General features: G+C 48.4%; 1 protein-coding gene across 1 annotated transcript in view; it reads left to right on the forward strand.

Annotated features, from left to right (window-relative positions):
• Positions 1 to 10,641, forward strand: part of LOC135218971 (uncharacterized) — a 102,689-nt gene extending 92,048 nt beyond the window's left edge. Inside the window, exon 4 of the mRNA XM_064255409.1 lies at positions 10,477 to 10,641. Coding sequence (XP_064111479.1) covers positions 10,477 to 10,641 — 165 coding nt within the window. The remainder of the gene's footprint in view (positions 1 to 10,476) is intronic.
• The last annotated feature ends 2,025 nt before the right edge of the window (positions 10,642 to 12,666 follow it).

Below are 12,666 nucleotides of genomic sequence, written 5' to 3' on the forward strand. Positions count from 1 at the left end.
TCTTTAGTGTAAATATGTGGACATCTCATATTATTTCCCTTATACTTAGTATTTTGTCATGCAACTTACCTGTCAGATATATATATAGCTGATAATTTCCGACACGACAGAATTTAAAACTTACGACACACGTAGTGGGAGTCAGGTGGTTAGTACCCATTCCCGCCGCTGGGAGGCGGGTATCAGGAACCATTCCCATTTTCTATTCATAATTTTTCTGTCGCCGGTGTTGTGAACATCTGTTTACAGCACCTCCGTCTGGATTTGGAAACTTTTGCTACTTGAGTATCCCTTTTGGTTCTTTTTTGGATTAAGTGATTGGATCGGTGGCTAGGCACACGTTATTAGTGGATTGATTTGATTTTGGTTTGGACTTTTCTTGGAATAATATGTCAGGGTCTAGTACAGCTAGCGCTAGGTTCTGCTCTAGAACTGATTTGTATGAGGTATGCTACTGAAAGCTTCAGTAGACCCACATACGGTATGTAAGAGTTGCAGGGAGCATGAATGTGTGTATGAAAGCCGTTGCAAGGAGTGCGAAAGACTAACAGATTCTGAGTGGAAGGCGTATGAGACCTATCTTAGGAAACTTGAAAAGGATAGGTTAAGGAGGTCTTCCTCCAGGAGTGTTTCAGGCGTGCAAGAAATTAATGTTTCTCCTGTTAACCCTCCTTCCTGTTAATGCTCCTAACCCTGTAGTTTTGCCTCCGGCCCGAAGCAGTGTCTGTAGAGAGTAATACTTTATTTCCTTAATATTGGAGTCGATTCGTAATCTAGAATCGAAGTGTTGGCTCTTGAGAGCAAAAGTGACGTGCAAAAAGTGCAGTGATACCCCTTGTGTAGTGGAGGGTGCGTCAGATCGGCCTCGTTTCGCCTCTAGGCCTTGGACCTCTGCTTGACTCCCAGGACCTGTAGGGAGCATGTCGAAAGCCGAAGGAGGGTTACAAGGAACCCCCACCGATCTGACGTGCCTTCGGCAGTTACTGATGAAATCCCCAGACTGCCAGGGAGCGTGCGCGTGCACGTCTCCTCAAGGAGTGTTTTTCGTCATCGGAGGCTTCATCCCCACGTAAAGGGTGGAGTTCTCAAGGTGCTTCACGTCCGCTGAAAAGGACGGCGCGTATGTTGACGCTTCACGTCCTAGTTCTCCGCTTTTGCGATCTTCACCTGACAGTGCGTTCGCTGCTTTTCCGCCGCAGAAAAGGCGTAGAGAGTCTTCGGACTTGGATTCAGTTAGCTCGTGCGAGCGATACAGTCGCTCCAGAGCTCGGGAAGAGGCCGTACCTGGGAGGAGGAGGGAGGCGTCCCCTCGCCGCTCTCCTGCTCACAGGATCAGTCCCTCCCCGGAGCAGGAAGATTCGCCAAACAAGAGGATGATTCAGTCACTGCAGCAGCAACTTCAGGACGCTCTTGCTGCTAGAGAGTCTCTTCCGCGTCGTAGGAAGGATGAGAAGCTTCCTGTGAAGAAGTCAAGACCCGCTCTTTCTCCGCTCGCTCTCTCCTCGCTCGCCTCTCTCTTCGTTCGAGTCTCCCTCTAGAGTTCGTTCTGCTCCCCAGCAGCTCTCTAGAGGAGTGAGAAGTTCGCTTCTCGCTCTCAGGATGAAATATCTCCCGCTCGCAACCCCTCGTTCGTATGTTCGCAAGCGAGTGGTGGACGCTGAGCGCGCTTCTGGTGCAAGTGGAGCGCGCTTCAGGTGCCGCCAAACGCGCACCTGTTGTTGATAAACATGCACAGTGAGCGGCAGCCGCTCGCTGACTGACGCTCGGCGCGCACCAGTGGAAGCCAAGCGTGCACTAAGAAGGACGCTCGGTGCGCGCCAGTGGACGCCAAGCGTGTGTTAGTAGATGTCGACGCGCGCACCTGCGGCGCCAAACGTGTGGATTCGGACGCCAAGCGCGCGCTGGTAGACACCAGTTCCTCACCAATGCAAGTTCAGGTGGATGAAGGACCCTTCCGTTCGTCGTTTTTCAAATTCAGAGTTTCCTCCTACTTCTCCAGTTTCTGAGGAAGGAGTTAGCGATGATTTAGTAGAAGCAGAGGAAGAACAGCAACCAGCTACTGTCTCATCGACTATAAAGTTTTGATGCGTCTTCTACAGTCGGAGTTCGGAGAAACTTTTCAACCGGAAGCCCCTCGTACTCCTCCTTCTCAATTTTCTTCTTTTAAGGCAACGAAGACATCGGGTTTCATTAAAATGAAGAAGTCGCTTTCCACGAAGCAAGCGTTCCGGAAAGTCCATGAGTGGATGGAGAAGAGGAAAGCGTCAGGAAAGTCTCTTTAGCTTTACCGCCTTCAAGACTCTGCGGTAAAGGAGGCATGTGGTATGAGACAGGAGAAGACATAGGCGTTAAACTACCAGCCTCTGCTCAAGGTGACTTCGGGAGGGCATCGTAGACGCCTCCAGAAGAGCCCTTCTGTCTTCATCAAAAGTCACTTGGACACTAACGAGTTCGACTTTCACCTAAAAGGCCTCTTCAGGACTACTAGAGGTCTTCAACTTTCTCGACTGGTGTCTTGGAGTTTTAGATGCCAGGTCAAGGAGTTCTGATACCATTAGTCTGGGGAGCTGTTCCAGCGTTCTTTCTTGTATGGACAAGGCCGTCAGGGATGGTTCTGAGGAGTTGGCTACGCACTTTAGCTCGGGATTCTCAAGAAGAGAGCGCTCTTTTGTAACTTCACGGCCAAATCCGTCTCTCCAACGCAAAAGGCGGACTTGCTTTTCGCTCCTTTCTCAGACCATCTCTTCCCCCAGGCTATGGTTAAGGACATAGCTTCAAGCCTTCAGGAAAAGGCAACGCAAGATCTTCTGGCTCAGTCTTCTAGAAGGCCAGCAGCTGCTTCATCTTCTGGAGCTTCGTTTGCCAAGAAAATCGAAGCCCTTTCGTGCTGGACCTTCCTCGAAAGCAGCCTCCCGAGGAAGAGGCTCTTCCAGAGGAAAAACCCCTGCTCCGTCAAAGAGTAGGAAGTGATTTGGAAGTCCTTCAGACGCCGGTAGGAGCAGGCTTCTGATGTCGTGAGGAAAGGGTACAGGATCCCGTTCTTGAAGTCACCCCCGCTATCCTCAACACCAAAGGATTTGTCTCCCTCTTATCGAGGAGAGAAGCAGAAAGTGCTTTTCGATCTGCTGGAACAAATGATCGAGAAGCAAGCGGTGGAACAGGTCTTCGACCTGGAATCGCCAGGGTGGTTTTACAACCGCCTGTTTTCCTGGTGCCGAAACATTCGGGGGGGTGGCGACCCGTCCTCGATGTCAGCAGCCTAAATCTCTTCGTGATAAAGAAGAAATTCAAGATGGAGACGACTCAATCGGTGCTGTCAGCTTTGAGACCGGGGGATTGGATGGTCTCACTAGACCTCCAAGACGCGTATGAAAGCCGTTGCAAGGAGTGCGAAAGACTAACAGATTCTGAGTGGAAGGCGTATGAGACCTATCTTAGGAAACTTGAAAAGGATAGGTTAAGGAGGTCTTCCTCCAGGAGTGTTTCAGGCGTGCAAGAAATTAATGTTTCTCCTGTTAACCCTCCTTCTGTTAATGCTCCTAACCCTGTAGTTTTGCCTCCCGGGCCCTGAAGCAGTGTCTGTAGAGAGTAATACTTTATCCTTAATATTGGAGTCGATTCGTAATCTAGAATCGAAAGTGTTGGCTCTTGAGAGCAAAAGTGACGTGCAAAAGTGCAGTGATACCCCTTGTGTAGTGGAGGGTGCGTCAGATCGGCTCGTTTCGCCTCTAGGCCTGGACCTCTGCTTGACTCCCAGGACCTGGGGAGGAGCATGTCGAAAGCCGAAGGAGGGTTACAAGGAACCCCACCGATCTGACGTGCCTTCGGCAGTTTCAATGGATGAAAAATCCCCATTACTGCCAGGGAGCGTGCGCGTGCACGTCTCCTCAAGGAGTGTTCGTCATCGGAGGCTTCATCCCCACGTAAAGGGTGGAGTTCTCAAGGTGCTTCACGTCCGCTGAAAAGGACGGCGCGTAATGTTGACGCTTCACGTCCTAGTTCTCCGCTTTTGCGATCTTCACCTGACAGTGCGTTCGCTGCTTTTCCGCCGCAGAAAAGGCGTAGAGAGTCTTCGGACTTGGATTCAGTTAGCTCGTGCGAGCGATACAGTCGCTCCAAGAGCTCGGGAAGAGCCGTACCTGGGAGGAGGCAGGGAGGCGTCCCCTCGCCGCTCTCCTGCTCACAGGATCATCCCTCCCCGGAGCAGGAAGATTCGCCAAACAAGAGGATGATTCAGTCACTGCAGCAGCACTTCAGGACGCTCTTGCTGCTAGAGAGTCTCTTCCGCGTCGTAGGAAGGATGAGAAGCTTCCTGTGAAGAAGTCAAGACCCGCTCTTTCTCCTCGCTCGCCTCTCTCTTCGTTCGAGTCTCCCTCTAGAGTTCGTTCTGCTCCCCAGCAGCTCTCTAGAGGAGGTGAGAAGTTCGCTTTCTCGCTCTCAGGATGAAATATCTCCCGCTCGCAAGTCTTCGTATGTTCGCGGAGTGGTGTGGACGCTGAGCGCGCTTCTGTGCAAGTGGAGCGCGCTTCAGGTGCCGCCAAACGCGCACCTGTGTGATAAACATGCACCAGTGAGCGGCAGCCGCTCGCTGACTGACGCTCGGCGCGCGCACCAGTGGAAGCCAAGCGTGCACTAGTGGACGCTCGGTGCGCGCCAGTGACGCCAAGCGTGTGTTAGTAGATGTCGAGCGCGCACCTGTCGGCGCCAAACGTGTGGATTCGGTACGCCAAGCGCGCGCTGGTAGACACCAGTTCCTCACCAATGCAAGTTCAGGTGGAGAAGGGACCCTTCCTGTTCGTCAGTTTTCTTCAGAGTTTCCTCCTACTTCTCCAGTTTCTGAGGAAGGAGTTAGCGATGATTTAGTAGAAGCAGAGGAAGAACAGCAACCAGCTACTGTCTCATCGGACTATAAAGTTTTGATGCGTCTTCTACAATCGGAGTTCGGAGAAACTTTTCAACCGAAGCCCCTCGTACTCCTCCTTCTCAATTTTCTTCTTTTAAGGCAACGAAGACATCGGGTTCATTAAAATGAAGAAGTCGCTTTCCACGAAGCAAGCGTTCCGGAAAGTCCATGAGTGGATGGAGAAGAGGAAAGCGTCAGGAAAGTCCTCTTTAGCTTTACCGCCTTCAAGACTCTGCGGCTAAAGGAGGCATGTGGTATGAGACAGGAGAAGACATAGGCGTTAAACTACCAGCCTCTGCTCAAGGTGACTTCGGGAGCATCGTAGACGCCTCCAGAAGAGCCCTTCTGTCTTCATCAAAAGTCACTTGGACCCATAACGAGTTCGACTTTCACCTAAAAGGCCTCTTCAGGACTCTAGAGGTCTTCAACTTTCTCGACTGGTGTCTTGGAGTTTTAGATGCCAGGTCAAGGAGTTCTGATACTATTAGTCTGGGGGAGCTGTCCAGCGTTCTTTCTTGTATGGACAAGGCCGTCAGGGATGGTTCTGAGGAGTTGGCTACGCACTTTAGCTCGGGGATTCTCAAGAAGAGAGCGCTCTTTTGTAACTTCACGGCCAAATCCGTCTCTCCAACGCAAAAGGCGGACTTGCTTTTCGCTCCTTTCTCAGACCATCTCTTCCCCCAGCGAAATGGTTAAGGACATAGCTTCAAGCCTTCAGGAAAAGGCAACGCAAGATCTTCTGGCTCAGTCTTCTAGAAGGCCAGCAGCTGCTTCATCTTCTGGAGCTTCGTTTGCCAAGAAATCGAAGCCCTTTCGTGCTGGACCTTCCTCAAAAGCAGCCTCCCGAGGAAGAGGCTCTTCCAGAGGAAAAACCCCTGCTCCGTCAAAGAGTAGGAAGTGATTTGGAAGTCCTTCAGACGCCGGTAGGAGCCAGGCTTTCTGATGTCGTGAGGAAAGGGTACAGGATCCCGTTCTTGAAGTCACCCCCACCCCCGCTATCCTCAACACCAAAGGATTTGTCTCCCTCTTATCGAGAGAGAAGCAGAAAGTGCTTTTCGATCTGCTGGAACAAATGATCGAGAAGCAAGCGGTGGAACAGGTCTTCGACCTGGAATCGCCAGGGTTTTACAACCGCCTGTTCCTGGTGCCGAAACATTCGGGGGGGTGGGGGTCGACCCGTCCTCGATGTCAGCAGCCTAAATCTCTTCGTGATAAAGAAGAAATTCAAGATGGAGACGACTCAATCGGTGCTGTCAGCTTTGAGACCGGGGGATTGGATGGTCTCACTAGACCTCCAAGACGCGTATTTTCACGTCCCCATCCATCCCCAATCAAGGAAATACCTGCGATTTGTCCTGAAGGGGAAGGTATTCCAACTTCAGGGCACTTTGCTTCGGTCTGACCACAGCGCCGATGGTTTTCACCATTCTAATGAAGAACGTGGCAAGGCTGCTTCATTTGGAGGATATACGGATCTCTCTCTACCTAGACGACTGGCTTATTCGAGCTTCATCGCGGAATGGTGTCTGGAGGACCTGCACACGACCATGACGTTAGCAAAGTCCCTGGGGCTTCTGGTAAACCTCGAAAGTCGCATTTGACTCCGTCTCAATCTTTAGTCTATCTGGGGATTCAGATGGACTCAGTGGCTTTTCGGGCTTTTCCGTCCCAGGGGCGACAACTTCAATGCTTGGAGAAAGTGGCGACCTTTCTGGGGAAGGAAACATGCTCGGTGAGGGAATGGATTGAGTTTTGCTGGGGACCATTTCCTCACTGGAGAAGTTTGTTTCTCTGGGAAGGCTGCACCTCAGACCTCTTCAATTCTTCCTAGCCAACAGTTGGAAGAACAAGCAAGATCTGGAGGCGATCTTGTGTTTAACGAGAGAGGTTGAAGGATCACCTAAGTTGGTGGGTCAGATCCTCGGAAGCTCGCGGAAGGGCTCTCCCTCAAACTTCGGAACCCCGACCTAGTGTTGTTTTCCGACGCGTCGTCCAAGGGTTGGGGAGCAACACTAGGAGGGAAAGAAGTGTCGGGTACCTGGAGAGGGGAACAGGTGTCCTGGCACATCATCTGAAAGAGCTGTCAGCCATTTATCTGGCTCTCAGGTTTTTCCAGGAAGAAGTATCCGGCAAAGTCATTCAGATCAATTCGGACAACACCACAGCGCTGGCATACCTAGAAATCAAGGGGGAACTCACTCGCCTCTCTGTTGCCATCGCAAAGGAACTCCTTTTATGGGCGAAAGAGCAAGAAGTCACGATCCTGACAAGGTTCGTGTCAGGAGTACAGAAATGTCGAGCGGACCTTCTCAGTCCGTCGAGGCAGCTGTTGCCGACAGAGTGGACCCTTCACCAAGAGGTTGCCAGTCGCTGTGGAACCTGTGGGGTCTGTCCACAGGTGGATGTCTTCGCAACGTCCAGGACGAGAAGACTTCAACTCTATTGCTCTCCAGTTCTGGACCCGGGAGCAGTCGCAGTAGACGCCCTACTTTGGAGTTGGTGGGTGTCTAGACATATACGCTTTTATTTTTCCCCCGCTCAAGATCCTCGGGAAGTGATGAGGAAGTTTGCGGCATTGGAAGGAGCGAGGATGACACTCATCGCCCCGGCCCCCTTCTGGCCGGCAGCCGACTGGGTTTCCACAGAGGTGATGTTCCTTCCTGGTATACTTTTCTGGAGGACTCTGCCCGCTTAAAGGAAACGATCTACTCAGACAGCCCCACTTCGAGAGGTACCACAAAAACCTCCCCGCTCTGAGTCTGATCTGCGTTCAGACTATCAAGAAGTTGGCCAGAGCGAGGGGTTTTTCAAGACCTGTGGCGAAGGCGATTGCCACCGCAAGGAGGCCCTCCTCGATCACTATGTACCAATCGAAGTGGGCTGTCTTCAGATCCTGGTGCAGGAAGAAGGGCATTTCCTCCACCACAACCTCTGTGAGCCAGATAGCTGACTTCCTTCTTCATCTGAGAGAGGAAGTGAAGTTGGCTGTTCCAACTATTAAAGGCTACAGGAGCGTGCTTTCTGTAGTCTTTAGACACAGAGGACTCGATTTGTCTAATAATAAAGACATTCATGATCTCATTAGATCGTTCGAGACTAGGAAGGTAGTCCAGCCTAAAGTACCTCGTGGAACTTGGATGTGGTACTCAAATATTTGATGTCGAGTAACTTCGAACCGCTTCATTCAGTTTCTATCAGGAATCTGACGAAGAAAACGATTTCCTAACCGCTCTGGCGACGGCGAAGAGGGTTAGCGAAATTCAGGCCATTAGCAAGCAGATTGGCTTTTCAGAAAGTAGTGCGGTGTGTTCTTTAAGTCCCATGTTCTTAGCAAAGAACGAGAATCCTTCCAACCCGTGGCCGAGGACCTTTGAAATCAAAGGGTTGTCAGATATAGTTGGAAACGAACGTGAGAGATTCCTGTGTCCTGTCAGGGCTCTAAAGTTCTATCTGCAGAGAACTAAAGCTTGCAGAGGTTCATCGGACAATTTGTGGTGTTCAGTGAGGAAACCTGATCTTCCTATGTCGAAAAACGCACTGGCGTTCTTCATCAGGAATACGATTCAAGAAGCACATAATAAGTGTAGTGACAGTGATTTAAAGCTTCTGAAGTAAAAGCTCACGAGGTGAGAGCTATTGCTACTTCGGTAGCCTTTCACAAAAAATATGGCTCTCAAAGATATTTTGAATGCCACATTTTGGAGAAGCAATTCGGTGTTCGCTTCACACTACCTGCGGGAGGTGAAAGTGACATACGAAAATTGCTTCTCCTCGACCATACATTGCTGCAGACACTGTTTTGGGGGCAGGAGGTAACACTCATCCTATCCTTTAGGGATTAGGGGGGTTTTTAATTTGTGTTTATGGTTGTGGGGTGACCGCCTGGGGCGGGTCTCCCTTCCATTAGCTTAGTTAAGTGGGATACCTTTGGTAAACTAAGCCAGGTGGTGGTATTTTTGTCTCGTTGCCCTCAGTAGTATGGTCCATGGTCTAGTCACGTCGTGGTCTCAGCCCCTTTTGTTGACAGATCATTTGGAGTGGGGCACCACTTCATAGGTCTCTACCTTGGCTGGCAACTCTAGTAGCACAAGCAGACTTACGTGGCAGGTAATCAGAAGCCAGCTATGCTAACAGTAAGGAACCAAGATATCAATTATCTGCACTATGTGTTTCCTAAATCCTCTATTCTGTCTCTCCCACCACCAAAAGGTGGGATTCAGCTATATATATATCTGACAGTAAGTTGCATGAACAAAATGATATTGTAATGATACAATTAAGTTTGTTCATACTTACCTGGCAGATATATATAATCAAGTACCCACCCACCTCCCCTCAGGAGACAGTGGAAATAAAAATTATGAATAGAAAATGGGAATGGTTCCTGATACCCGCCTCCCAGCGGCGGGAATGGGTACTAACCCCCTGACTCCCACTACGTGTGTCGTAAGTTTTAAATTCTGTCGGTGTCGGAAATTATCAGCTATATATATATCTGCCAGGTAAGTATGAACAAACTTAATTGTATCATTACAATATCATGTTTTAATTTTTCTGAAAATCCAGTTGTTCCCACTAGGATATTAACCTTTAGTCTTTTGTATGGATATCCCTTTGGTGAAAGCTGGTCCAGTAATTAAAGCTGGGTAACATTGTAATTACCTAGACTCATTTGACTACTATTGGTAAAACTTTTTCTACAAAACACACTGCTTACTACTTCAATTCTCATGTTGTTACCTTCCCTCAGTAGTCAATGTATTTCAGGTATTACCCTGCAACAGAGGAGGTACCAGCACCCACCCTCCTCATAAGCCATGACTTAGCCATGCTCTTTTATGCTCCCCCTACTGCTGGAGGTACAGGGAAGCAAGATATGTCTGGGATTCTTAGTAGTCTTTGCTATTGCCCCTCTCTGTAGCCAGTCTGGTGCTTGTTCACTTAAAGACGCATTTAGTAAGTGAATTGTTTTCTTTTAGCAGGCAAGATTTAGGTGATATGATAGGTATTAAGTGATCTCTCACATATTTTTCTATTCTCTTGGCTACTCTATTAAGCCTCTTACACATATTTATTTGTTGTTGTGGTTTCTTTTTCTCTGAGGAACTAGTGTTGAATTGAAGATAGGAAGCAAGAACAGTGGTGTCACTTCAACAATCTTGGGCAATAAATCATGCAATTGCTACTTGACGTAAATTTGTTTTCTAATTGTCTTTCTGGGTCGACCTGTGTTCGCCGGTGAAAAGGTCCTTCTTGCTACTTTTCTGATATAAATAGTTTCCAAATATACCAGAGAAAGTTTTAGCATTGGTATGCAGAGGTTACTACCCTCGCGCGAGCACCCTTAGGGCGTCGTGTATAAAGAAAGGGCGTGTGAAAGCCACTATCCACAGGTCGTCTTTCAACCTACATATGTGGGGTGTGCCGTAACAGCGGTCTCAACCGCACCGTCTTGGACCACCCCGCCACCGCCCGATGCTAGCGCCATCTGACATCCTTCTTTTTGGACTTGTGAGCGTAAAACACTTTTTGAATTGTGTGTGTTTTATCTCAGATTTGGATTTATATGCAAGATGGCTGAGGCTCCAATGGCATCTACAACCTATGTTAAGTACCCCAATTCTGTTTTCAATAAGAAAGTTAAAGAAATTTGGTTTAGACCCGCGGAGTCGGTTTTAATATCAGCGCGGGGTGACGGCCATGTGCAGCCATCCGAGAGTGCACACAAGCATGGCTGAGTTTTGATCTAGCTATCTAGGTACTGATTATTGCTGTGTCACTCCTCACATATATTCAATAAAAATTTTGCTAGGATCGGAATGCTGTTAGATCGCCGTTTAAGAAACTTAACCTTAAGAGATTCTAGGTTCAAGATAACGAGATCGCATCTCGTATGTGGCGATGTAAACAAAGCCGAGTCTCGCAATTAGATCTAGTTAGAATAGTCACTTTACAAAGCGAGACAGAGAGTTCCTACACAGCCAGTATTAGTATTGTTAGGATAAAAGTACATATCCCAACTTTTGGAGATATGAGAAGGAATAAATCCCTCTTTTTTTTCTGTCCTCATGAGGCCTAATTAGGCCTCTCTCTCTCACTCGCTTGAATTTTGTTTTAGTGACTATCCTATATCATTTATACATGTGTACTTGTAAGATGTAACTAACCTATTATCTGAGAGTAGCGTGTTAGGTTCACATGGAAATATTGGAATAAAATTCTAAATTTCTAGTGTTGAAGAGAGGCTGCAATATTCCCCCTCTTTTCAAAATGCCTTATCAAGTACTTTCATAGGCTTGTCTAATGGTACAATGTAACATAGGCTCAATCCTTATACATGCTGGTTCACGGTCACCAAACCTGGATAGGCCCTCAGTTTCAAATATGTTTTATTCAAAGGTAGTAGATTCAAGGTAGTTATTACGTTATTATAGCCAGTTCAATGTACCATATTGTATGACATAGGCTAGCCTATGCACATCTATTTCGTGGCCCCAGCCGATAGCGAAGTTTCACAGTGATCCACGGGGTAACAAGGCTACGTTACCAGTTAATGACCATCTTGTCCAGGGAAGCCAGTTGGCATCTAGATTCCCCAACTTTAATACCATTTTTGAATGGATTTAATTGGTCATAGGTATCTTTCCTTGTTGGTAACTAGCCACATCGTCTTTCAGACGATTGTCTCCCTATTGGTCAACGATACTCGTAATTGGCAAGTGGGCCATGGGTAATCGCGTCTATGGCCAGTCCTTAACGGGCCGCCATTTGCGAATCAACCCTTTCCCCCTCCCCCTCATCTCCCCTCCATCCTCCCTTATAGCCACCCTCCTCCCCGCTACTGCTCAGGGGAGACAAGGGGACAGGGCCGAAGTAGGTAATACGATAGTAATTTACTTAAACAGGAGCTCCGCTACCGGAGCTCCACCGGTGGAGAATTCCGTTGGCTTAGGGAGATCGTATTAGGGAAGTTATTTCTAATTTTTATATCTTATAAATAAGAGTTGTTGTTCATCTCTTATTCAAACTCCGGTGGTGCCTATGTTGGCTGGGAGACACCTCCCCTCGACGGGCTCCTCGGTTAATTGATGTGGTACTCGTTCTCGGCTCCATCCCTGATTACTCCGGTGGTCTAAACCCGATCGGAGATTCATTGTATTGAAGCTACATTTTTTGGGAACATATTTTATTTGCTACCTTGTCATTGTTTGTATCTCATATTCATTGTTTGTATCTCATATCAAATTGCTCCGGTGTCCACCGGACCTCCGGTGTACATGGGAAAAATAGAGCTTCCTTGATCTTCTCAGAATTACATGTATATATATGAGATACAGTACACTCTCTCCTAATAACTGTGGTGGCTAGCTCCGGCAAGCCTTTCCACAAGCATGTCATGCTAAGACAACTTGCATGCTCAATTAGACTTAAGTTTAGATAAGTATCTCCCCTAAGGAGAATATGTACTTATTGAAAATATTATATTACAGAAAGCCCGCTGCGCCTTCCAAGGGTGCCCAGCTTACTTCAGCGATCCGGTGGGCCATGACGTCTGCCGGTCACACGCCCATTGTGGCATTTCCTTTGTGATTGAAGAAGGCCAGACCCCTTACATGGTCTGGTTTCCAGAGTCCTGCTCCCTTTGCTTCGAGAGCGCATCAGTGGCGTGGTTGGTTTGGTGTTTGCTTCTCACCTCGGTGGTCGCGGGTTCAATTCTCGGCCATTTCATTGAGGAGTGAGAGATGTTATTTTTGGTGATAGAA

The sequence above is a fragment of the Macrobrachium nipponense genome, chromosome 1 (genome assembly GCF_015104395.2).
Source record: "Macrobrachium nipponense isolate FS-2020 chromosome 1, ASM1510439v2, whole genome shotgun sequence".
Lineage (NCBI taxonomy): Eukaryota > Metazoa > Arthropoda > Malacostraca > Decapoda > Palaemonidae > Macrobrachium > Macrobrachium nipponense.